The sequence below is a fragment of the Nomascus leucogenys genome, chromosome 3 (genome assembly GCF_006542625.1).
Source record: "Nomascus leucogenys isolate Asia chromosome 3, Asia_NLE_v1, whole genome shotgun sequence".
NCBI classification, from domain to species: domain Eukaryota; kingdom Metazoa; phylum Chordata; class Mammalia; order Primates; family Hylobatidae; genus Nomascus; species Nomascus leucogenys.
The window spans coordinates 136,746,006-136,773,424 of NC_044383.1; the positions used below are offsets into that span (position 1 = coordinate 136,746,006).

At 42.4% G+C, this 27,419-nt stretch overlaps 1 protein-coding gene across 3 annotated transcripts in view; it reads left to right on the forward strand.

Moving 5' to 3' along the window:
• The window catches only part of PLEKHG1 (pleckstrin homology and RhoGEF domain containing G1), a 243,857-nt gene that overhangs the window by 175,240 nt on the left and 41,198 nt on the right, over positions 1-27,419 (forward strand). For all 3 annotated transcript variants that reach the window (XM_030809833.1, XM_030809835.1, XM_030809834.1), the window contains 3 exons: positions 12,261-12,330; positions 21,726-21,772; positions 26,600-26,750. In XM_030809833.1, the coding sequence (XP_030665693.1) occupies positions 12,261-12,330; positions 21,726-21,772; positions 26,600-26,750 (268 nt within the window). The remainder of the gene's footprint in view (positions 1-12,260; positions 12,331-21,725; positions 21,773-26,599; positions 26,751-27,419) is intronic.

The following is a 27,419-nucleotide window of genomic DNA, read 5'->3' on the forward strand; positions in this document are numbered from 1 at the left end:
TAAACATGTCTTCAAGCAAGACTTTTCAAATTTCCTTTAATGTTTTCTAATTTCTCCATCACATTCATACATGTAACTTTTATGTTTTTTTAAATACATGTAACTTTTAAAACTTTATTCCTAGATACCTACAGCTTTTGATGTTATTAGGACTAGAACATTTTCTCTATTGTTTAAATTGGCTATTATTCTCATCTAGCAATGCTTTTGATTTTTATGTCAATACTGTAACAAACTTTCTCAACTTCCCTGTTCTAACAGTGGTTCATAGATCTCTTGGATTTCTGTGTAGACAATGATGTCTGAAAATGAGGAAGCTTTTTTGTCATCTTTTACGATTCTTCTACGCTTTATTGTCTTTTTCATGTCTTATTGCTTTAGGTAAGTCTTCCTATACAATATTGTTTAGACATTGGCATCCTTATCTTCTTTTTGGCATTAGCAGGAATGTTTTACCCTTAAGTGTGATGTTTGCTATGGATTTAGACAAACACTTTTTTCCTCTTTGCTAAGATTTTATTGTGAATATTGAGTTTTATTCATTGCTTAGTATGCCTTTAATAAAGTTAGCATATGATTTTACTCTTTCTATTCATAATGTGGTAAATATTAATAGGGGACCTGATTTGAATTATATGTAACATTACTAGAATAAACCCTACCCAGTCATGATGTTTTGTATATTTAGGCACTGATTAGTTTGATTTTTTTTTTTTTTTTTTTGAGACACAGTCTCACTCTGTCATTCAGGCTGGAGGGCAATGGCACTATCTTGGGTCACTGCAGCCTCCATCTCCCGGATTAAGTGATTCTCCTGCCTCAGCCTCCCAAGTAGCTGGGACTACAGGCACAGGCCACCACGCCCAGCTGATTTTTGTGTTTTTGTAGAGATGGGGTTTCACTGTTTTGGCCGGGCTGGTCACGAACTCCTTGATCCACCCACCTCAGCCTCTCAAAGTACTGGGATTACAGGGGGGAGCCACTGTGCCTAGCCCAATTTATTTATATTTTTAAAAGAATTTTTAAGAATTCTTTATTAAAATTAAAAAAAAATTTTTTTTCAGTCATGTTCATAAATGACAATAGTATGTAATTTCTTTCCTTGCCCTGTCTTTGTTCGGTATTGGTATATTTCTAGATTTAAATTGCTGTTTCACAAAATCTTCCATCATGAAATGTTTTGGAATACAATTGAAATTTTATTTTTGTGTTCTTTTTGATACCCAAATATCTCTTTCTCTTACAATCCCTATGATAACCTAGAAATTTAAGTCTCTGATTTGGTGTCTGGAATAAACAACCACAAGGTCAGGAAACTGGGTTAGTCAAAAGAAACCACTTTCCTCATTTGAACCAGCCCCCTAAAATCCAACAACGTGTTTTACTGCAAACCAAAAAAGAAATGCCAAGTTTTAAAAAGGAAGTACCCCTCTCTTGGAATACAGAAACATTACCTAAACGGTAATTTGAGCCTTTCTTTAAGAATGAAGAGTGAGGAAATAAAGATCATTCCTCCATATTGAATGTCTGATTTTAGACATTCGATTGTTTCTTAGGAGATTAAAATCATCTAAGCTCTCTCCTTCCTTCAGAAGATCAGAGTAAAACTTTCCTTTTTCCTTCAACTTTTTTCTTTATTCAGTATACCTACATTGAGTCATTACTCTGTATGAAACCCTGGACTAGTCTAATAGTGTAAGGATGAATGACACCATTGTACAACAGAGGCAATAAGCCACATAATCAAGGAAGGAACAGAATGCTTTGAGAATACTGAGGAATGTGCAATTAATTTTGTCTGAGGGGGACTTTACAGAGCAACTAACACATGTCTGAAGACAAAAGAAATTCTTTGGGCCACGCTTTTTCTTCTCCTTGCAATGTAATTTAGGGAGCGAAATCATGGGATTCATACAACAGCAAGGCAAAGGAAGGTGGAATCGTTTTGTTTTTTAGTGCATTTTCCTACCACCAAAATGTCTGACTTCTGCACAATGGTAGAGATATTTTTACCCACACTTTTTTCAACTGGATTTTTCCAGGCCAGTGCCTGGAAAGCATGAGTGAAATTATTGGAGTAATTTCTCTTCCATGCATATGTGTCTCTGTGGATGCAGTGGGTTAAAATGCCAGCTGATTAGGCAATGGGAAAGGGAAGTGCTGCTCAGATCGGAAGGGGAGGGGCCACATCCTTGAATCTCTCAGTGTAAAGCAATAGAAGATTCAAGGTCATAATACAATTCCTGCCTCAAAGTTCGCATCAGGCGTCAGAAAAGCTTCACATGGGATATGTTCTGTAAAAGAGAATAGTGTTTCCTCTCATTTCCCACCCAACTAAGGGACCTGAGCTCAAGTAGGAAATTTTATAATTGTTTTAAGAGTCCTACTCAAAAAGGAGAAAATATTTAAAGTACTCAAGGAAACGAGAAAATATCCAAACCCTGAAGACAAGATGACTCTAATTTAGCTTAGAATACAAAACACAATCTGTGAGTTATTTCTTACTCCTAGTGTACATGTGCAGTAGCACATTACTCACACTGATGCAATCCTGGTGCACATGTGCAGTTGCACATTACTCACACTGATGCAATCCTGGTGCACATGTGCGGTTGCACATTACTCACACTGATGCAATCCTGGTGCACATGTGCGGTTGCACATTACTCACACCGATGCAATCCTGGTGCACATGTGCAGTTGCACATTACTCACACTGATGCAATCCTGGTGCACATGTGCGGTTGCACATTACTCACACTGATGCAATCCTGGTGCACATGTGCGGTTGCACATTAGTCACACTGATGCAATCCTGGTGCACATGTGCGGTTGCACATTAGCCACACTGATGCAATCCTGGTGCACATGTGCGGTTGCACATTAGCCACACTGATGCAATCCTGGTGCACATGTGCAGTTGCACATTAGTCACACTGATGCAATCCTGGTGCACATGGGCGGTTGCATATTACACTGATGCAATCCTGGTGCACATGTGCAGTTGCACATTAGTCACACTGATGCAATCCTGGTGCACATGGGCGGTTGCATATTACACTGATGCAATCCTGGTGCACATGTGCAGTTGCACATTAGCCACACTGATGCAATCCTGGTGCACATGGGCGGTTGCATATTACACTGATGCAATCCTGGTGCACATGTGCAGTTGCACATTAGTCACACTGATGCAATCCTGGTGCACATGGGCGGTTGCATATTACACTGATGCAATCCTGGTGCACATGTGCAGTTGCACATTAGCCACACTGATGCAATCCTGGTGCACATGGGCGGTTGCATATTACACTGATGCAATCCTGGTGCACATGTGCGGTTGCACATTAGTCACACTGATGCAATCCTGGTGCACATGTGCAATTGCACATTAGTCACACTGATGCAATCCTGGTGCACATGTGCGGTTGCACATTAGTCACACTGATGCAATCCTGGTGCACATGTGCGGTTGCACATTAGTCACACTGATGCAATCCTGGTGCACATGTGCGGTTGCACATTAGTCACACTGATGCAATCCTGGTGCACATGGGCGGTTGCATATTACACTGATGCAATCCTGGTGCACATGTGCGGGTGCACCTTAGCCACACTGATGCAATCCTGGTGCACATGTGCAGTTGCACCTTAGCCACACTGATGCAATCCTGGTGCACATGTGCTGTTGCACATTAGTTACACTGATTCAATGAGAAATCCGTAGTCTCCACCCCCTGAGGCTATAACTGTAGAATCATCCCGTGTCTGGTATTTAGGAGTGTCTTCAGTGGCTGATGCACTGCATTCCAGGCCCCGACTGTGCTCCCATAGTCCTTTGCGTGTTTGCATATCTTTTATAGCGAGATGTCTTCCTCTATCCCGCCACACTCTCTGTTGCCCACCAAATTCCAGCCACTGTGGCTTCCTTTGTATACCTCACAGGAGAACCCACCAAGCTCATTCTATCCTGGTTTGCAATTCCATTCTTTTTTTTGAGATGGAGTCTCACTCTGTTGTCCAGGCTGGAGTACAGTAGTGCATTCTAGGGTCAGTGTATCCTCCACCTCCCAGGTTCAAGCAATCCTCCCTCCTCAGCCTCCCAAGTAGCTGGAATTACAGGCGCTCGCCATCATGTCTGGCTAATTTTTGTATTTTTAGTAGAGAGAGGGCTTCACCATGTTGGCCAGGTTGGTCTCAAACTCCTGGCCTCAGGCGATCCGCCTGCCTCGGCCTCCCAAAGTGTTGGTATTATAGGCGTGAGCCACTGTACCCGGCCTGCAATCACATTCCTAAATGACTTTCTCTTCCAAGTCTTCCTGCACTCAAATATCACCTCCTCAGAGAACCTTCCCTGACTGTCCCAACCTTCTTTCACCCTTGCCCAGCCTCAGTTGTTCTCTATCATACTACCCTCTATTTCCTTCATATCACATAATAAAGTGTGATATTATGTTGTTTATTCACACTTATTAGTACTTTTCGCCTGTGGTCAGAACATAAACACATGGGACAGGGCCTTTGTCCACTTCTTTACCCCTGTAACCTCCTTGCCTGACATCCAGTCTTTTAGCAATTGCTTATTGAATAGCAAGCAAACAAAGCGGATAGGAACAGCTTCATGGGGATGATTGCCCCAGTGACAAGGGCATGAGAGAAATGCCATTACTTTCTCTTTACTAGTACCATTTTTATTGTGTTTATCCTGTTCTAGAAAAAGGTTGTAAAGGAAAGCTGACCAGGTAACTCAAACAAGACTTGTCTAGTAGGCAGTACCATGTTGAAGATATGGCAGTGTGGAGTCTGGCCCTCAGCTTTGAGTGGAACAGCAAACAAATCTTTCAATAGATGTGTTTCTAAGAGAGTGCAGGTCTGGGATTCAGAAGGCCTGAATCTAACCATGGCTGTGGCCATGCATTATTGGCAGTGTGACCTAAGGTAAGCTACCTCCTTTAATAAGCCATGGTTTCCTCACCTTAAAATTAGTGGTCGGAACTGAAGGTATCTGAGTGCCCTCCCAGCTCTGTGGTTCTTGAGTGCCAGGCATTCATTCACAGATGAGGTACACCTGGAGCCTGGCCGGGTCCCCAAGACACTTCCTCCTACCGGCAAGTCCACTCGTGAGATGAAACTAAAGCTTGGAGGCAATCTGAACATACAATTTAAAACACAGGGGGTTAAATATTGTCAAGAAGTTTTTTGTTTTTTTGGTTTTTTTTTTTTTTGAGACAGAGTCTCATTCTGTCGCCTAGGCTGGAGTGCAATGGCGTGATCTTAGCTCTCTGCAACCTCGGCCTCTTGGGTTCAAGTGATTCTCCTGCCTCAGTCTCCCGAGTAGCTGGGCTTACAGGCACCTGCCACCACGCTCAGCTAATTTATGTATTTTTAGTGGAGACAGGGTTTCACCGTGTTGGTCAGGCTGGTCTCAAACTCCTAACCTCAGGTGATCCACCCGCCTCGGCCTCCCAAAGTGCTAAGATTACAGGCATGAGCCACCATGCCTGGCCTGCCAAGAAGTGTTTCTGTTGTACTATGAGAAATAACAAGGCCGGGCGCGGTGGCTCACGCCTGTATTCCCAGCACTTTGGGAGGCCGAGGCCGGCAGATCACTCACGAGATCAGGAGATCAAGACCATCCTGGCTAACACAGTGAAACCCTGTCTCTACTAAAAATACAAAAAATTAGTCGGGCATGGTGGCAAGTGCCCGTAGTCCCAGCTACTCAGGAGGCTGAGGGAGAATTGCTTGAACCCAGAAGGTGGAGGTTGCAGTGAGCCGAGATCACACCACTGCATACCAGCCTGGGTGACAGAGCGAGACTCCGTCTAAAAAAAAAAAAGAACATGATGGAGTCTGCTCACAGTTCTTCTCTGTTAAGAGAGAGGGCCTGTACTGAAAGACCAGGACACAACACATCCAGAGCACCCCATCCTCTACTAATGGGAAACACTGGCCCAGAAATGTTTCTCTGGCTATTATTTTCTTTTTCTTTTCTTTTTTTTTTTTTTTTTTTGAGACAGAGTCTCGCTCTGTCGCCCAGGCTGGAGTGCGGTGGCACGATCTCAGCTCACTGCAACCTCCACCTCATGGGTTCAAGTGATTCTTCTGCTTCAACCTCCCAAGTAGCACCACACCTGGCTAATTTTTGTATTTTTAGTAGAGAAAGGGTTTCACCATATTGGCCAGGCTGGTCTTGAACTCCTGACCTCGTGATCCACCCGCCTCAGCCTCCCAAAGTGTTGGGATTACAGGCGTGAGCCACCGCACCTGGCCCTCTGGCTGTCATTTTCTTAGACCTTTTCTCTTACTTCATCTGGTATTCAGGTCAGAATGATGTGATTTCGACTCTCCTTAAGCTCTTTTCCTATTTTCCATGAGAATACTGGACAGTGGCGCTCACAGGTGTAGCATTTACCCTGAGATGACTTTACCACGACATATCTCGCTTTTGTTATTATTTTCACATCACTCTAGTATATTGACTTTGGAAACAAAAGACATCATTCTCTTTATAGCATTCTGTTTTTAGTAGTGGTATTTCCATTTACAAAATATAGTAATTCTCGATTGCTGAAAATGTCAAATCTTAGAAAACGTAGCATTCCTACGCATGATGTTAACGTCGTTCTTGAATGCTTGTTGGCCAAAGATTCATTTGATGAATCCAATTTTTCTGAAATAGATGATTCTGATGTTCTGTTTAGAGATTACTCCAAGAACAGGGGGTTTGTTTGTTTGTTTTGTTTTGTTTTTTTCTGAGACAGAGTCTTGCTCTGTCACCCAGGCTGGAGTGCAGTGGCAGTATCTCAGCTCACTGCAACCTCTGCCTCCCAGGATCAAGCAATTCTCCTGCCTCAGCCTCCTGAGTAGCTAGGATTATAGGCATGCACCACCATGCCCAGCTAATTTTTGTATTTTTAAACAGAGACAGGGTTTCACCCTGTTGGTCAGGCTGGTCTCAAACTCCTGACCTCAGGTGATCCACCTGCCTCGGCCTCCCAAAGTGCTGGGATTACAGGTGTAAGCCACCACGCCTGGCCAAGAACAGTTTTTATATTTTATTTTCACATTGAAAATCAGTCAGATTAGGCCGGGCACGGTGGCTCACACCTGTAATCCCAGCACTTTGGGAGGCTGAGGCAGGTGGATCACCTGAGGTCAAGAGTTCGAGACCAGACTGACCAACAGGGTGAAACCCCATCTCTACTAAAAATACAAAAATTAGCCAGGCGTGGTGGCACATGCCTGTAATCCCAGCTAATGGGGAGGCTGAGGCAGGAGAATTGCTTGAACCTAGGAGGCGGAGATTGCAGTGAGCCAGGATCATGCCATTGCACTCCAGCCTGGGAGAAGAAGCGGGATTCCATCTCCAAAAAAAAAAAGTAAAGAAAAGAAAATCAGTCAGATTAGTTTCAGCCTCAAAGAGCATGTTTATGTAAAATTAAAAGAGCGCTGGCAGAGAGCTGAACTTTTTTTTTTAAACGGGAAAAGAGTTAATTTAATCACTCCCATCTTTTTGTAAAAGAAAATGATATAAATATCAGAACTATATTTTCTGATCTTTCAAAAGGAGTGTTTTATAGGAATATAGAGAAGAATGTTTGGAATTGGGACTGTTTTAAAAGATCCTTTCTTTTTCTTTTTTTTTTGAGATGGAGTCTCACTGTGTTGCCCAGGCTGGAGCGGAGTGGCCTGATCTCGGCTCACGGCAAGCTCCACCTCCCGGGTTCATGCCATTCTCCTGCCTCAGCCTCCCGAGTAACTGGGACTACAGGCGCCCACCACCACGCCTGGCTAATTTTTTTTTGTATTTTCAGTAGAGATGGGGTTTCACTGTGTTAGTCAAGATGGTGTCGATCTCCTAACCTCGTGATCCGCCCACCTTGGCCTCCCAGAGTGCTGGGGATTACAGGCATGAGCCACCGTGCCCAGCCTTAAAAGATCCTTTCTAAGTGCAAGATAGGCCAGTGGATTTTAAAGTAATGGTACAGTAGCCAGGCGTGGGGGCTCACGTCTGTAATCCCAGCACTTTGGGAAGCTGAGGCAGGCCCATCATTTGAGGCCAGGAGTTCAAGACCAGCCCAGCCAACATGGTGAAACCCTGTCTCTACTAAAAATACAAAAATTAGCTGGGCATGATGGTGGGAGGCTGAGGTAGGAGAATCGCTTGAACCCAGGAGGCGGAGGTTTCAGTGAGCCGAAATCGCGTCATTGTACTCCAGCTTGGGCAAGAGAGTGAAACTCTGTCTCAAAAAAATAATAAAGTAACAGTATAGTGCATTGATATGGTTTCAGACTCAAAGAGGCCTTTAACTCATTACCACTTGCTGAGTTTTAGTGTAATATGAAGGATATTAGTGGGCTATGAAAGCTATCCATACTTATTGGAAAGGCCATTAAAATACTCCCTCCTTTTCCAGTGACATATCTGTGTGAGGCTGGATTTTTTTTTCCTATATACTTCAACCAAAACAACAACAGATTGCAACAGATAGAATGCAGAAGCAGATAGGAGAATCCAGCTATGTTCTATTAAGTTAGAAATTAAAAATTTGCAAAAATGGGAAATAATGCTACTCTTCTCACTAAATTTTTTAAGAGTATAAACAGGTCCTGAGGCCAAAAGTTTCAGAACTACTGCCTTGGAATGAGGAACACCACACAATAAACTCCATCCCTGCAAAGAGTTCACGATTGATGTTGTGGCTTATTTTCAAATATGGAAGGACAAATGAATATACTCAGAATTTGAGAAGAGCATCTAACATGAATGCAGAAGCTAAAATCATCAAAAAGGGAGCTCAGCAGAAAACAAAGAACAGGAAAGAAAAGTACAAAATCATTATCATCATCATCATGGCAAGTTTGGAAATAAGGGAAGATTTTGCACCCATGAAATAAGAGCAAAAGCATAAGCAAGAAAGATCCAAAAAGCATGTTTTAAAAAAAAACTTTGAAATTGAAAATCTGATGGTTGAAACAAACAAAAAATCAATAAAAGAAATGGGGGAAAAAAAACTAAAAAAAAAAAAAAAAAAAAAAAAGATGGGAAATAAAGTGGAAGTCTCCCCCCACCAAAAAAATGGAGCAATAAACAGGAAGATAGAGAGTAGAAGAGGAAGAATAATGAAAATTAGAGTATTAGACAAGGAGATCCAATATATGAGTAATAGGAACTTTAAAACTGCAAGGGAGGAAATATCAAAGACATAATTTATGAGCAGAGATTCTTCTTCTTTTTTTTTTTTCTTTTTTTTAATGGAGTCTCACTTTTGTCACCCAGGCTGGAGTACAATGGTGCAATCTCGGCTCACTGCAATCTCCGCCTCCCAGGCTCAAGCGATTCTCCTGCCTCAGCCTCCCGAGTAGCGGGGACTGCAGGTGTGTGCCACCACACCCGGCTAATTTTTGAATTTTTGGTAGAGATGGGGTTTCACCATGTTGGCCATGCTGGTCCCAAACTCCTGACCTCAGGTGATATGCCCACCTCGGCCTCCCAGAGTGCTGGGATTATAGGCATGAGCCACCACACCCAGCCAGGAGCAGAGATTCTCAAGTGTTTTGGTCCAGGATCTCTTACATGCTTAAAAATTACTAAGGACCAAAAAAGCTTTCTTGTTTATGTTTTATTATGTTTCGTTTTCCATGTTAGAAATGAAAACTGAGAACCTGTTAAGATATCTATTTATTTAATACTAAAAAAGAACAAGCCCACATATTTCTAGAAAAATAATTTTACTACTTTTTCTACTAAATTTTTTTGTTTGTTTTGGAACTGTTTTACATTTTTACAGATCTTGTTACTGCCTGACTTACTAGAAGACAGCTGAATTCTCATATCTGCTTCAACTTTCCATCTGTTGTGATATCACACGTCATGTAGCCTCTGGAAAAGTTCACTGTACTCTCATGAGAGAATGAAAGTTTAAAAATTTAATAATGTCTCAGTATTTTTATGAGGTCCAACCTTGTGGACCTCCTAAAGGGGTCTCGTCTCAGGAACCCCAGGGGTCGTTAGACCACACTTGGAGAACTGCTATCCCGATCATTTCCCAAATTTGTACATTGGCTCAGTGCATGAAAAAGACCCACCCAAAGCCTACTATCACAAAATTTTGTAATTATGTCAACTAAGAGAAAACTCTAAAAGCTTTCAGAATGGACTAGGGATCATCAGAATGATACTGGAATCTCAGTAGCAGCATTGGAATCTATTAATCAACAGGTAGACAAATAGCTCCCTGAGTACTCAGAGAAAGTTACTTCCAACCAAGACTTTTATATCTACTGACATCATTAGCCAAGTGTGAAGGGAGAACATTTTTGAAACAGGAAAAGTCTCAGAAAGCATACCTTCTGTTACTCTTACTCAGAAAGCTATTGCTTGATTTTGTAATCTCCCAAAGGAAGGAATACATTGGAAATGGCAATACAGAAGACCAGCAAAGGCTATCATTAGGATGGTGTTGAAGAAACAGCCAGCAGGCCTGGAAAGCAGTCTGTCCAGGTTGGAGTAGAGGTCACCAAGAAAGAAATGCAAACCATAGAATATCTGATATTTGAACACAGTGAGATAAGATTTATACTTCTGGCATACAATTTGCTAATAAATTAATAGTGTTTATCTTGAAAAAAAGAAAAAAAAAGAGAAACAATTTTAACTCCAGGGAAAACATGATTCTCTAAGAAAGGAAATGAAATCATGGTATACTCTAAGGCTAACAGGGCATAATACTTACATAGTCTTAAAGATGTAAATTCTGCCATTTAATTGAATCAAATTACATAACAGAACTAGTTGAGAAGGCTGGGCATGGTGGCTCACACTACCCAGAACTTCAGGAAGATCACTTGAGCCCAGGAGGACCTGCCTGATTGACAGAGTGAGACCCTGTCTCTAAAATTAAAAAAAAAAAAGAGAGAGAGAGAGACATCTTAGAACTAGTTGAGAAGACAGAAGGGTAAGTTTGGGGAAACTGAGAAGTAAATAATACCTAAAGCTGAAAAATAATGAAAACACATTATCAGCATGCTTAGAAACATGGACCTTCTTAGAGCAGAAACCGCCTAAAGAATCAAAAATGCTTCTGGGCACTGCCCATTGAGAATGAGAATCAGAAAACTAGAAACTGCTTGTTTTTATCATAATTCCTGTAGAACTACTTCACTTTTTATTAAATATATAGCATATGGCTCATTAAAATAAACACAGCATAGTAAAGTGTATATTAATATAACTTATGTGGAGTGCAATTTAGAAATGCGTTAACATTTACACTGAGAATGTTCTTTGACCCATCAATTCCATATATAGAATTTTATCCAATAGTGTGAGATTCATTGAATTAATTGTGGTACAGTCACACAATGAAGTATTATGCTGTTACTTAAAATAATGATACTCCCAGTAAAAAAATAACGTGGAATTACATTTGAGGAAAGATATTTCCCTCCCCAGCATATCTCTCCTTTAAAGCACTATCTCTATTATAATTTTGTATTCGTTAGTGTGATTTTTCATTGAATGCTTGACTCTTCCAATGGATTGGAAGCTCCATAAGACCAGAGCCTTGGGGTCCCCAACCCCCAGGTCACAGACCGATATCAGTCTGTGACCTGTTAGGAACTGGTCTGCAGAGCAGGAGGTGACAGCAAGCGAAGCTGAGCTCCACCTCCTGTCAGATCAGTGGCAGCATTAGATTCTCATAGGAGCACGCACCCTATTGTGAACTGTGCATGCGCAGGATCTAGGTTATGAGAATCTAACGGTAAGTTTAATGTGCTTGAATCATCCCAAAACCATCCCCGCAATCCAGTCTGTGGAAAAGTTGTCTTCCAAGAAACCGATCCCTGGTGCCAAAAAGGTTGGGGACCTCCGAGAGCCCACATCTCACTTTGCTCACTGATGTGGTCCTAATCCTTTACACTGTACCTGGTACCTAGGCAGCTGTTTGATGTCTGAATGAGCATGGGTGAGCATTCAAGCAGATGATGACAAACGTCTGCAAAACTTAAAGATAGGCAGGGCTGAGCTCTGGTGGGAGAGTTACGGGTTCAACCTGGATTTAATCCCCTGCGCCACCATGACCTTGGGCAAGTCCCTTACCTAAGCCTTGGATACAATGACAGCAGGTCCTCAGTTATCCAATTATGTGATTCCTTGTAAATGCCATGGAAATGTTTAAACTTTTAAATTATACAAAATGTACTCACCCAGAAGACTACAATCTAATACTTCCTGGCTGTTATTTTTTTATTAGTGAACTTCTGCAAGATTTGGAAAACTGTGAAAATGATCCTGTGGCCATAGCAGAGTGTTTTGTGTCCAAGGTAAGCGGGGTTCATCCTTCTGGGCCAACTGAGACAGATACAGAGTACAGAATTTTCATTTTAAAGTTAAAATGACTGGTTTGTTTCATATCAGATAGAGTTAGTCACTGATCTTTCTCTGGTTTGTTTGAGTAGCAAACATGTATTGTTCCAGGCGCCAGGGAGATGCTAATCTACTAGTTCTTCTAGAACTTGTACAGTGACTGAATAATGTTACTCTTTGCTGGGAAAAACTTAAAGCTTGGGAGGGGAGAGTCCGGAGTAGAAGAATGTTAGAAAAATAGGCCGGGCACGGTGGCTCACACCTGTAATCCCAGCACTTTGGGAAGGCGAGGCGAACGGATCACCTGAGGTCAGGAGTTTGAGACCAGCCTGGCCAACATGGTGAAACCCTGTCTCTACTAAAAACACAAAAATTAGCCAGGCATGGTGGCGAGTGCCTGTAATCCCAGCTACTTGGGAGGCTGAGGCAGGAGAATCACTTGAGCCCTGGAGGCGGAGGTTGCAGTGGGAGCCGAGATAACGCCATTGCACTCCAGCCTGGGCGACAAGAGCGAGACTCTGTCTCAAAAAAAAAAAAAGAAGATGAATGTTAGAAAAATATAAAATACCACTAAACTGGTTTAGTTTAGTGAAAGTGAAAGTTTAGTTTTAGTGAGTCCAAGAGAATCTAAGTATTTTACGTATATGTGGCACTAGCCTAGTCTCTATAATTATCTTTAATATAGATAATTATCTCTTGAGGGATAGAGAGGAGCAGAATTAATCTCCCACATTTTAAAAATGTACTTTTCCACTGTTTTCTTAAGCTGCATCAATGGTTTCGAAAAATACAAGGAAAGGATTTGACTTTCAAAGCTTAAATGACAGTGAGCTCGTGCTCTGAACTGGGATAGGAGATGGAATTCTGAAACCTACCCGACGAGCCTTTCCTACATTACTTTCTCAGCATGCTGCCTAGTATATAGAGATTCCTGTCTTGTTTAAATTCTCTTAAACATTCAACCACTTTTGTTTGGAAAGCCTTTAGCAGAAATTGTTTTGCAGCAAACTTTCATGTGGTTTCTGCAGTTGTAGTTTGAAATGCACGAAGGTTTAATAAAAGTTCATGATGGCGCTTTGAGACTCACTGGGAATTAGCACACCCGGAGTCCGGTGTGAACTGGGAGATGTCGTTCCAGTCTGACCTGGCTCCAGACTGTTCCACAGGGTCATTTCTGATGGTGGCAGATGCATCCGGATGGCTTCCAAACACAACACCCTGGGTTTTATTGGAGCAAAGTTCCTTAAAGGCACAATCCATGGGCTCATATATAAAACTCTCCTGACTTTGTGTGTGTGTGTTCACATGTAAAGTGTGCACACACGTTTACCCATGTGTAAGCTTACACATACAATCCTTTTCACAAGTTGCCTGTGTCAAAATTGGGCAGGGATTTGAAAAAAAGAGAAACGAAAGAAGGCGAAATGGCTAAAAAGATATGCTGGGAATATCAAAGGAGATATGTTAGAATAACCACAGCACATAAACAACGTAGAAGCTTTCGGAAACGTTTGGGCTTTTACTGGTAACTGTAATCACAAGTTGATTAAAGATGTTCCAGCGTATGCTTAGCTCTCGCTTAATTATTCACATAAAAGTTTGTTTATGTGCCATGTTGCCAACTCCCAAATCTTCCTTTTCATTGTAATATTGCCAAGTTTAATTAGAAGACTGACTTGAGCTCTCTGCACTTTCGCATGGAAACGGGGAATCCTGAGGGAGTGCTGGGCTCAGGCACTGCCTGCCTTTCACTCAGCAGCCTGACATTTAGAAGATTTACGTCTTCTGAAACACAACCAACTGTTCAACTCTAGGGAGGAATGGAAAATTGCTTTAATTGGGAGACCATTAATGAAAGAGGTGAAGCTGACAGTTGACTTCTGCTTGTATCTGAACCACTGGGGCCTGCACAGAGATTCATCTTTGACCTTGCTTACTGTCGTGGTATGTGTAGGTTACAGAAGTCGTTATCGACAAATGGAGAACATGGTTGCTTTTTACCTGATGCTCATAGAAGAATAAACCTACAGTTCTCTTGAAGGACAGAAATTAAAGTTTCCTACTGGGCAGGCCAAACCTTCTCCCAGTAAACATTTGTCTGTTTTAGGTCTCTGGAAACACCTAGAATGGCTCACTTTGCTGCCTTTACCTCCACCTTCACATCCACCCCTCATCTTGACTGGCAGCAAGGCTGACCCAGGGCAACGTTTAGGAGGGAGACAAAGTCTGTCTTTAGCGCCTCAACCTCACCTTAGCTGCCTACTCTCCCTGGTTTTGTGGCTCTCTCTCTGTTGATGCCTTCTTCCTTTTAGAGCCTAGGGAGTGAGTGTGTGCACACACACACACATGCATACACACACACACACACACACGCCGACACTCAAGCATGCACACATGTACCACCCACTTACTGAAATTATCCTCAAGGAAGTGTGGATATTGGATAGTCATATGATTAGAGTGAATTTAAGTCAAAGTTACCTTACCCATATGCTGTTTACATATTAAGTCTTTCTTGTAGTGTCCAGTGAAAACTTCTCAGGAATCAGAGAGGGAGAGGAGGACCCTGGGGCAGAAGAAACCCTAAAATCATGCATATTGCTTTACTGTGGCTACCTATTCAATAAATATTTGAGAGACCCAGGTGCTTGATTGGTCAGCACTGATTATATCATATTTTGGCTCTTTCATAATTAAATGTCTCATTTCTATGTCATCTCTAATTACAATCTGAAAGATTTGAAGAACTAGAAGGAAATATCTTTTCTTATAAATTACGTATATTTGTATAACACATTCCCCTAAATCCTTCTAAGCGGATTTGGGGTGGCATATTTAATAACTAATGGTATCTAACTAGGAGCTGTTGATTTTTATGTGAAACCATCATTTGTAAGGTCCACAGAGCTGCACAAACCTAAGGGCAAACTTGCATTTAATTCCAATTAAAGATATACAGCTGATTGAAATCAAAACCCTCCAATTTAAAATAGGAATAGAGCCATGATGTCACAAAATGCACAGAAATTCAATCGTGCAGAAGTCATGAGGTCTTATGATAGCTGGGTAGGAGTAGATCACTATATTATGCAATGTCAACCCAATTTCATTGAAACCATTGTTTTCTAATTTGTATTTCAAATGATCCTACAGGTCCCAAATTGTAAGGAAAGTCAACTTGATATTGTTCTATTCCAGGTTGAGTATAGCAAGAGGCAGGAAAGAAAAAGCAAGAAACTCAGAAAGCATGAGCCAGTCAGAGAAAAGTCCCCATTTGGTACATTAACTTGCCCACAGACCTTGGGCAAGTCTGGCATTCTCATCCATGGAGCCAGGGCTGGCTTCAAGAACCAATAAGTGAACTCAAGTGCACAAAGGGGCCCAGGTGGAGTCTGTAGCAGTCGAGGTGTTTGCCTGGTCTCCTGGGGATGGTCATTGCCATGTGAAACTGCAGACCCAGGGCTGGTGGGTCTTATACTTCTTCAGGAGAAGCTAGAAATTGAAATATTTTTTTTGTCTTCTTGAGACGGAGTTTCGCTCTTGTCGCCCAGGCTGGAGTACAGTGGTGCAATCTTGGCTCACCACAACTTCCGCCTCCCAGGCTCAAGCAGTTGTCCTGCCTCAGCCCCCCCGAGTAGCTGGGATTACAGGCATGTGCCACCACACCCGGCTAATTTTTTTTTTTTTTTTTTTTTTTTTTTTTTAGTAGAGATGGGGTTTCTCCATGTTGGTCAGGCTGGTCTTGAACTCCTGACCTCAGGTGATCCACCTGCCTTGGCCTCCCAAAGTGCTGGGATTACAGGCGTGAGCCACCGTGCCTGGCCAAAATCAAAATATTTATATCTTTCAACTTTTAAAAGTTGACAACTAATTTAGACTTTTTTAAATACCGTGCTTGAAAATTTGGTACAATGCTTGAAATGTTGGCAAGGCCATGGGGAAACAGACACTCATAACTGTAGGAAAAGAAAATGGCACAGCCCCTATGGAGAGGAATTGGGCTATGTGTCCAGCATCTGAATTCACCCTTTCACCCACCAGTCCTACATCGAGAGATCTATTCCAAGGATACACTTAACAGAAATTCATGTAAGCATAATACTGTTCTTTGCAGTAACGTTTGTTACTGCAAAAGACTAGAAACAGCCAAATGTCCCTAAACAAGAAGCTGTTTGAATCAACCGTAGTATATCCACGTAATGAAGTACTGTGAAGCAGTAACAGTAAAGAATATCTCGGCTGGGCATGGTGGCTCATGCGTGTAATCCCAGCACTTTGGGAGGCCGAAGTGGGCAGATTACCTGAGATCAGGAGTTCAAGATCAGCTTGGCCAACGTGATGAAACCCCATCTCTACTAAAAATACAAAAAAATTGCCGGGCATGGTGACAGCCATCTGTATTCCCAGCTACTTGGGAGGCTGAGGCAGAAGAATCACTTGAACCCAGGAGGTGGAGGTTGCAGTGAGCCGAGATCGTGCCATTGCACTCCAAGCCTGGGCGACAGAGTGAGACTCCGTCTCAAAAAACAAAAGAAAAAAGAATATCTTTATATACTCTTCTGGGGAGGGAGTGGATAAAAGTGTGTGTACAGCACTGTGGTTCCCAAAGTGTGGTCCTGGACCTGCAGCATCAGCGTCACTTGGGAACTCATTAGAAATGCAGATTCCTAGGCCCTACTCTAAGACCTACTACATCAGAAACCCAGCAATCTATGTTTTAACAGGCCCTCCAGGTACTTCTGATACTCAAGTTTGAGGATCACTGGTATAACATGATTTGTTTATCTAGGAGAGGAAAACCTGTAAGATTAAAAATTGATTACCAATGGAGGAATGGAGGGAACAGACTAGAAGGGAAAAGAATAGAGTTTTGGCTTCTTTGGAGGCCGGGAACGGTAGCTCACACCTGTAATCTCAGCACTTTGGGAGGCCGAGGTGGGTGGATCATTTGAGGCCTGGAGCCTGAGACCAGCCTGGCAGACATGGCAAAACCCCATCTCTACTAAAAAATAAAAACAAAAAAATTAGCTAGGCCATAGTGGAACATGCCTGTAATCCCAGCTACTCAGGAAGCTGAGGCAGGAGAATCGTTTGAACCTGGGAAGCAGAGGTTGCAGTGAGCCAAGATGGTGCCACTGTATTCCAGCCTGGGTGACAGAGCGAGAATCTGTCTCAAAAAAGAAAAAAAAAAGAGGTTAGGCTTCTTTGAATATGAATTTCTTTGCAGAACTGACTTTGAAGCCATGTAAATATTTTACATAATTATAGAACAAAACTAATGTTCCAAAAAGCAGTCACCAAAAATTGAAAGCAAAATTAAACTGTATCCAGTTGGTGGCATAACCATGCAATAGGAATTTCAGTTGATTTGAAAATATGCTTTAGATGAAACACAGCAAACACATCTGTAACTATTTAATAATGATACTATTTATGGTGGTGTTGCTATTGTTATTCTGAAATTATTGAGTGTGTTGCAAGATGAAGCAAAGAAGTATTTATGTTAGCATCATTGAGAAATGGAATTGGTAGAAGAAAGAAAACACAGACAAAAGAATGAGTATAGCTAATCAAAAGTGCTGTAGTCCTGTATCTGAATTATTAATATAAGTGTTAGTATGAACTAAGGTTGTATTTTATCCTTTTAAAAAAACACCACTTCCTATCCTGGCCAACATAGAGAAACCTCGTCTCTACTAAAAATACAAAAATTAGCCGGGCGTAGTGATGCATGCCTGTAGTCCCAGCTACTTGGGAGACTGAGGCAGGAGAATCGCTTGAACCCAGGAGGTAGAGGTTTCGTTGAGCTGAGATCGTGCCACTGCACTCCAGCCTGGGCGACAGAGCAAGACTCAGTCTCAAAAAAAAACAAAACAAACAAACAAAAAACACCACTTCCTGGTTGGGCGCGGTGGCGCACACCTGTAATCCCAACACTTTGGGAGGCCAAGGCAGGCGATCACCTGAAGTCAGGAGTTCGAGACCAGCCTGGCCAACATGCATAAACCCCATCTCTACTAAAGATAGAAAAATTTAGCTGGGCATGGTGGTGAGTGCCTGTAGTCCCAGCTACTCAGGAGGCTGAGGCAGGAGAGTCGCTTGAACCCAAGAGGCAAAGGCTGCAGTGAACCGAGATTGCACCACCGCACTCCAGCCTCAAGTGGCAGAGCAAGACTCCATCTCAAAACAACAACAACAAAAAACCACACCACTTCCTAACTCTGTCCACTGAAAAGTCCCAGAAATGATGATTATGCTACAGCAAGAGTATCCCTGATACCCAGATTGTGGTCTCCAAACACTGTTTCCTGCCAGAAGGAATAGGGGCTCCATGAAGAATGAGTGTGGGTCAGGAAATACACGAGATAGTCTTGGGACATCTTGTCACACCAGGAAACAAGCTACAAAAGACCATAGGCCAGGTCATGAATGCTCAAGAAGGGGCTCCTACTAGCCAAAAATGGGATAATTTGAGCATCAGTGAAGATAATTAATTGAAAACAATGGAAACTCATTAAATAGGCTCATATTAATGAATTTGCAGTGATATTAAAACACCAAATCGATCACCTTTGCATGACGCTGGAGAACCAATACGTTATTTTGAAAATTAAAGGAAAGAATTGGCTGGGTATGGTAGCTTATCCATGTAATCCCCTACACTTTCGGAGGCTGAGGCAGGGGGATCACTTGAGCCCAGAAGTTTGAGACCAGACTGGGCAATATAGCAAGACCCTGTCTCCATAAAAAGTTTTAAACTTAGCCAGAGGTGGTGGCACGCCTGTGGTCCCAGCTACTCTGGAGGCTGAGGTGAGAGGATCACTCGAGGCTAGGAGGTTGAGGCTGAAATGAACCGTGACCACCACTGTACTCCAGAATGGGTGACAGAGCAAGACCCTGTCTTGAAATAAAAAGGAAAGAATTAAACATTTATTCTGCCTTTCCCATACAAATCACAAACTGCAGAGTAACCAAGAGTTCATAAAAAGAGGTTCGTTTTTTGGAAAGATTCTAGCTAATAAGGAATAAAGTATTAGAAATACCACCATTTTCCAACCCCTAATAAATTAATAGATCTAGCCAATAAGTACCAATGGTTGTTAGCATCACAGAAGAGAGACAGCCAGACTTTATGTCCATTGGACCTCTCGATTCCATTAGACTTCCATTGTACTTCCATTAGAGGAAGCACAAAATAGCCACTAGTGTATTGTGCCAAATTACGGAACCTAAATCTGAGCAAGTCTCTACTAAACCAGTATGAGTATAATGGACAGGGCATATTAAATGAAACCAGGCCAGGCGTAGTGCCTCATGCCTGCAATCCCAGCACTTTGGGATGCCAAGGTGGGTGGATCACTTGAGGTCAGGAGTTCAAGACCAGCCTGTCCAACATGGTGAAACCCTACCTCTACTAAAAATGCAAAAATTAGCCAGGCGTGGTGATGCATGCCTGTAATCCCTGCTACTTGAGAGGCTAAGGCAGGAGAATCACTTGAACCTGGGAGGCAGAGACCGCAGTGAACCAAGATTGTGCCACTGCACTCCAGCCTGGGCAACAGAGCGAGAATCCATCTCAAAAAAATAAAAGGAGACTCTAGAGATGGCGTTGGTAATAGTGGAACTGGGCTGTGCAGCACAACGGTGTGGTTTCTTCAACTCACTTGCAAAAGGAAGAAAAACAAGGGAGAACTTAGAGATGAAAAGAGACTACTAAAGAGATATCAACCATTTGCTCTGTGTAATTTTTATTTGCAAATCAAACAGGCAAAAGATTTTAAAAAGAAAAAAGGAAATATGAATAGTGACTGGTGAAACTTCATGATGTTATCGAATTATTTAAGTGTAACAATGGTGTTGTTTAATGTCCTTATTTTAGTCCAGGCACGGTGGCTCATGCCTATAATCCCAACACTTTGGGAGGCCAAGGCGGGTGGATCACTTGAGGCCAGGAGTTTGAGACCAGCCTGGCCAACATGGCGAAACCCTATCTCTACTAAAAATACAAAAAATTAGCTGGGTGTGATAGCATACACCTGTAGTCCCAGCTACTCAGGAGGCTGAGGCGGGAGAATTGCTTGAACCCAGGAGGCGGAGGTTGCAGCGAGCTGAGGTTGCACCGCTGCACTCCAGCCTGGGCAACAGAGTGAGACTCCATCTCAAAAAAATAAAATAAAGTCCTTATTTTAGAGATACATCTTAAAATATTTACAAGCAAATTGATGTCTAGAATTTAATTCAGAATGATGGGGAAGCAGGGGAGTGGGAGGGGGCAGAGATGAGGAGTTAATGATTATTGAGGTTGGACGATGGAAACTTGGGGATTTATTATACCATCCTCTGTACTTTTATATATGCTTGAAACTTTCCATTAAAAAAAAAAAGTTTAACCTAATTCCAGTTGAGGTTAACAGGAAGGATTCTAAGTAGAGATTTTAGAATTAAAAAAAAATAAAGCTACCAGAAAAATAGGCACTTAGAGTCACATGTGAATCCAGCATTAAGTGGTCTAAAAAGTAAAAGAAAGTAAAAGTTAAAAAACAATTGGAGAATGTGAAACACCACCAAAATAATCTGTGGCTCTTTTTCAAAATATAATTTCAAGACCAGGCATAGTGGCTCACGCCTGTAATCCCAGCACTTTGAGAGGCTGAGGCAGACGGATAACTTGAGACCAGGAATTAGAGACAAGCCTAGCCAACATAGCGAAACCCCATCTTTACTAAAAATACAAAAAATTAGCTGGGCACAGTGACGTGTGCCTGTAATCCCAGCTACTCAGGAGGCTGAAGCACAAGAATTGCTTGAACTGGGGAGGCAGAGGCGGAGGCTACAGTGAGCAGAGATTGTGCCACTGCACTCCAGCCTAGGCGACAAAGCGAGACTCCATCTCAAAAAAAAAAAAAAAAAAGGAAATTTTATTTTAGATTTTGCAAGAGCTAGTAATTCATTGGCCTTAACTTAGTTATTCTGACTGACAGTCTTACCATCAAAAGTTCTGGCCACTTCCCCTCCCTGTCTACATACCTCTTTTCTTTGGCAGTCTAGGAAAAAAATGTGAAAGACATTGAAATCCACCAAAGCCAGGCATGGTGGCCCATTCCTGTAATCCCAGCTACTCGGGAGGCTGAGGCAGGATAATCACTTGAACCGGGGAAGCAGAGATTGCGGTGAGCCGAGATCGCGCCATTGCACTCCAGCCTGGCCAACAAGAGCAAAACTCCGCCTCAAAAAAATAAATATATATATATAGAAATGTCAAGGCCCGAATGCTATTTCTTTTTATTGTTTTCAAATGATTGTTTATGTCTGTGCTTTGTTGCCTATAAAAATTTCTTTTGTTTCCTTGCAGAGTGAAGAGTTCCACATTTATACCCAGTATTGCACTAACTATCCAAGGTATGGATCGAGAATGGGCCAAGAGTACTTTTGTTCACTTTCACATTGTTTCAAGTCAGCTGGTGCAGTACACATGGTTGTTAGGCATTCTGTGCCTGGCCTTGTGCTGAATACTATGGGAAGAATGCAAAACGTGCTGAGAACAGATTACAGGGGCACCCAGATATGGATCCATCTGGGCTTTGGGGCTCCCTGCAGAGCCAGTATGGGGAAAAATTGTAAAAGTCTATGGAGAAACCAAAAAGATGACTAGGTATCTCCAAAACAAAATTAAGCAAGCTGTTGCATCAGGCCGCAAGTCTTGCCTGCTAACCCTTTTCTGTGTGTGTCATGTTTTTAAGAATTTAGGAAACACTGCTAATGAGTTTCTATAACCTAGATGGGGAGAGAACAGATTCTATTTTTTCCAAATAAGTTTTGTGAACTATATAAGTTTAATGGAGTTCAGAGGAAGGACAGATCATCATAAGCCTAGATGAGAAGAGGGGCATCGTCATCTCGCCTGGGTTGTTGGTTCAGTTTTCCTTGCACTGGAAATCAATGGCACAAGGGCAGTGTAGGAAGCATCCTTGGACAATGTATTGACCATTTCAGTAAGGGAGTTGGGCCTAAGATGATGGGCTACAACTGTAGGAATTTCTTCTTTTCTCCAGAAGATATTTATTGGGCACTTACTAATTCCTAAGCCCTGTGCTAAATGCTGTAAATACAAAATACTGAATTTAACTTTTCAAAGCAATCCAGAGACATTGAGGGATTTTTTTTTTAAGCAGAGCACCCATCCCAGTGCCTGGCCCCTCCTAAGTTCTTCATAAGTGCTAGTTCACCATCACCCCTGCCCCTTCCCTATTTCATGGATGAAGTAACTGAGGCTCTGATAGGTAAGGTGATTCTCTGAGGGGTGCATAGCTGATGAATGGCCCAGCTTGGATTTGAACCAAGGTTTCTTCTCTGACTTCTAAGACCTCATGCTGCTGTGAGTATGTCCTTTGTAAAAGTTTCTGAAACTTTGTGATTCTCCCCCTGCCTTTTTATTTTCCTTTTTTTCCACATGATTAGCAGACTTTGAGTTATGGGGTTTTTTGTTTTGTTTTGTTTTGTTTTTTGAGACAGAGTCTCACTCTGCCACCCAGGCTGGAGTGCAGTGGAGTGATCTCAGCTCACTGCAACCTCTACCTTTTGGTTCAAGTGATTCTCCTACCTCAACCTCCTGAGTAGCTGCAATTACACCGTGCCCCACCAGACTTTGAGTTATCTTAAGGACCAGCCAGGAAGAAGAGAGCTAGGGAGACTTTACACACTCTGTAGCCAGTCTTGATAGACAGGTCCCTGATGGTAAAGTGGATGGTGGGATCCACCCAGAAGAGAAGGCAGCACGCTGAGCCCTGAGTGTTACTTCTGTAAGGAAGAACAAATAGGTCCCCTGCTCCCCACTGTCAGGAGTAACCCCAGAAAGCCAGTGTGGATTAAAAGACCCAGGATGTTGCTGCATGTGGTGGCGTGCACCCGTAATCCTAGAGCTACTCAAGAGGCTGAGGCAGGAGGATAGCTTGAGCCCAGGAGTTTGAGGCTACATTGAGCTACTATCGCACCACTGCACTCCAGCCCAGGCAACAGAGCAAGATCCTGTCTCTTAAAGACCCAAGAAGCAGCTGGGTGCAGTGACTTATGCCTGTAATCCTAGCACTTTGGGAGGCCAAGGCGGGCAGATCACCTGAGGTCAGGAGTTTGAGACCAACCTGGGCAACATGGCAAAACCCTGTCTCTACTAAAAATATAAAAATTAGCCAGATGTGGTGGCACATCTCTGTAATCCCAGCTACTTGGGATGCTGAGGCAGGAGAATCGCTTGAACCTAGGAGGCGGAGGTTGCAGTGAACTGAGATTGCACCACTGCACTCCAGCCTTGGCAACAGAGCAAGACTCTGTCGCAGAAAAAAAAAAAAAAGACCCAAGAAGCCAGAACTTCAGAGGTTCAACTTACTCATGGCAAATACATTTCCTTGGAGGACCCCTGCTTTCCCCAGTTTCCCCTAAAAAAAACAACAAAATAAATAGACCCACATGCATATTAGAACATTTATTACACATCCTTATCTGTAGACCCACCCATAGTTAATTTACATGGTTTCACTTAAGCAATTTTCTCTCTTAAAGTATTTGTTTCCATCTTAATGCTGAAAACATCAGGCGATTGCAGGATGCCCCAGCTAAATCCCATGGTTCTAAACCAAAAGCCAGCTTGCCTCACGCCCTAATTCAGAGAAATCACAGAATCAGCCCTCATCTTCTGTACAAAACTTCTTCCTTAGGGAAGGAAAAAACATTCAGATTCTGAAGAATCAACAAAGTTCCAGACCCAATTATGAGAATCTAAAATGATACAAGAGCTTGTTTGGGGAATTATGTTTCTATAAATTTCATTATAAACATACCATTTAAAGAAATAATTCTTAAACTTCCAAAATTGCAAATTCAGAAGATTTTGTGATTTATTAAGAAGAGTACAAAATAAAAACGGCTTCTTTATATGCTAGGCTGCCTTCAGAGCCAGGGGAGAGGCAAAATCATTTGTGCAAGGACATTTTTAAGAGCTTGTCATTCATGGAGCACCATCCCAAGCCTGGTGTATATTGGCAGGAAATAGCAAACAATACCCTTGCCTTCAAGCAGTTTCTATTCTTTTGAAGGTCAGATGCAACTAAATGCAATGGTGGAAGAGCATGTTCTGGAAGATCAAATAAATTAACTATATATATATTATTAATATATATGTATAATATAAATTATAATATAAATTAACAGGACAAACTCAGTAATGTGTAATAAAAGCTCAAGGTTAAGGATAATTTTCTGGAGAAAGTTGTCTTTTTTTAGAGTTAGAGTCTCGCTCTGTTGCCCAGGTTGAAGTGCAGTGGCATGATCTCAGCTCACTGCAACCTCTGCCTCCTGGGTTCAAGCAATTGTCTTGCCTCAGCCTCCAAAGTAGCTGGGATTACAGGCACATGCCACCACACCCATCTAATTTTTGTATTTTTAGGAGAGAGGGGGGTTTCACCATGTTGGCCAGGCTGGTCTCGAACTCCTGACCTCAAGTGATCCACCCGCCTCGGCCTTCCAAAGTGCTGGGATTGCAGGCATGAGCCACCATGCCTGGTGAGAAAGTAGTCTTTTAAAAAAAAAATTGAGTGTGACTTTGAAGAAAAGTGTTAGCAGAGAGGTACTCAAAAGTTGTTCTCAGTGAAGAAGACATGTCCATTTCTTGCCCAGTTGTGTGGTTTTCATATTCATAGAGAAATATTTTATCTTGTCCACTTGTATCCAATCAGTTTACTCTCTGAGACCCGAAGTTCCCTTCTCCCACTTAACAAGCCAAAAATGCCAGGTATTTCAGCCCATCTGACAAATTTTCCTTCCCCCTTTGGATCTCCGCTGGTGATATTAAATGTCACAGGCATATCTTGGCAGTGATTTTGTCACAGGCACACCTCAGTGATTTTGCTGTGAAGAGACACAAGGTCCCACACTCTGTTCCCCAGGGAGGGGCGCAAACCCGGCCAGGTCCTTGTCCTCAGATGCCTGCCTGTGCCCAAGACTTCCGGGAAACCGGAACTCAGCGTGCTCCTAATTTGTTGCAGGTTCTTACCTTTGAGCAAGAGCCCAAGCCTTTAGGTGGCCAAAGGGCTACAGAGCAGCCGATTCTGACTCTAAAGAACCTTAGAAATGTTCCTAGGTTACATGATGGAGAGTTTCGAAATCTTGACTCAAGGGGAAAATAAATCAGTGTGAATAGATATTTCTCAAAGTAGATTGGCACAAAAGGGATTCTAATGGTTTAATTATGAAACTTCCATTTAACTTCCTTCCTCACAGCCTTATTTTGTTGTTTGGCTCTGATTTTCTCAATTAATCTTGAAAATGTTACTGACTTAGGGAGAAAAGGGCTGAAATTATTTCCACCTGCTTCCTTCTACAGTTTGAGAACGAAGGATTTTTAATTTACGTGCGTGTGACTGCACAAGCCATTAGTTTGCTTTGTGATACAAGCATTGTTTCAACCATTGCCTTAAGATGTTTTGGGGCTGTCTGTGCTCATCACCTTGAGGGGATCTGGGTTGGAGAAAGAATTCTAACCCACTTTCGGAACACCCTCATCTGAGGCACACTCCATAGGAGCAAGACTATCTGGCTTTCCCAGAAGCTGTATTACGTGTAAGGATAACAATTTGGAGGTAGAAAGGGAGACCTGTTCAAAGATTCTCACAGGGAAGTTACCCAAGGGAAGAGGTCTCTAAGCAAGGCTACCAAATAGGGTCACAGTTTGTGCATCATATAAAAGGGGCCAGCAGAGGGGGTGGCAAATGCTCTGACAGGGGGCTGGATCTTCTAGCAGGAAGGAACGCCTTTTTCTTAGTACAAAAAGTGCCTACTCCTTATAATCTAACCTGTGGAAATGGAATACCAGCCTGCTGTGTGAGCACTGCACAGAGATACCCAGATTGGGCACAGCTAGGGGCTAAAATCCCACTCAAATAACTTTTGCCAAGCCATGGGCCCTGGCACAAGGCTGCGTCTCCTAGAAGGAAGGAACTTGTTCCTTAGAAGCCATGAGCCCAGGGTGCCACTGCCAGTGGGTCCGGTGCCTTTTTCTAATTCACCCTCCCAGAGGGACCCCTTTCTCCAATTTGCCTAAAGGCATGCTGATCTGACCACAGCTCTGGAGCTACCCTACCCGTTTTAGGACATTTACACTTGCAATAGCATTTACAATTTGAATACCCACATAAAGCATTACAATTTAGATAAAAACATGGACTCTTCCTGCAGGTCCGTGGCTGTGCTAACCGAGTGCATGAGGAACAAGATACTGGCCAAATTCTTCAGGGAACGTCAGGAAACTCTGAAACACTCGCTGCCTCTGGGGTCCTATCTCTTGAAACCAGTTCAGCGGATTCTCAAGTATCATCTCCTTCTGCATGTAAGTTTCTGCCTGGCATGAACACTTTCTAGGGGATGGGAGTTTTGTGTGTATATATTAAGTTTGGTGGAAAATACCAGAAAATGCTATGGACATATGGAAACATTTCCCACACTCATATTTCACAACTGACTAATCTGCTTTGAGGATTTGGAGATATTTATATTCTAGGCCCGTGGCCCCATTGACAACAGCCAAGAGAAGAGATTAATCTTAGCTCTGATTCTGATGGGGCTTAGGAGTGCCTCGCCCTGTGCACTGACAGTTTCAGGCAGGGAGCTATCATGCAAATGAAAAACAGATTTTGTAATGTTTCCATCAGCCCTGATTCAGTAGGCAATTGGAAGGGAAAGCTATTTGTCATAGATTGGCTTTTGCATGGAGAGCAAAGAGAAGGGGCTGAAAAGGGAGAAGACAGATGAGCAGCCTGATAAGTGACCTCCAAGCTGGGCTTAGCGTCACTTCAGATGTCTCCTCTTATATTATTTTCCACTACTTTTACAAAATTCAAGAAGGCTTTAGAAACAAAGATAATCATAGCTCTTAAATTCTTTTTTCTTTTTCCTTTTTCTTTTTTTTTTTTTTTTTTTTTTTTGAGACAGGGTCTGGCTCTGTTGCCCAGGCTGGCGTGCAGTGGTGTAATCACAGATCACTGCAACCTCCGCCTCC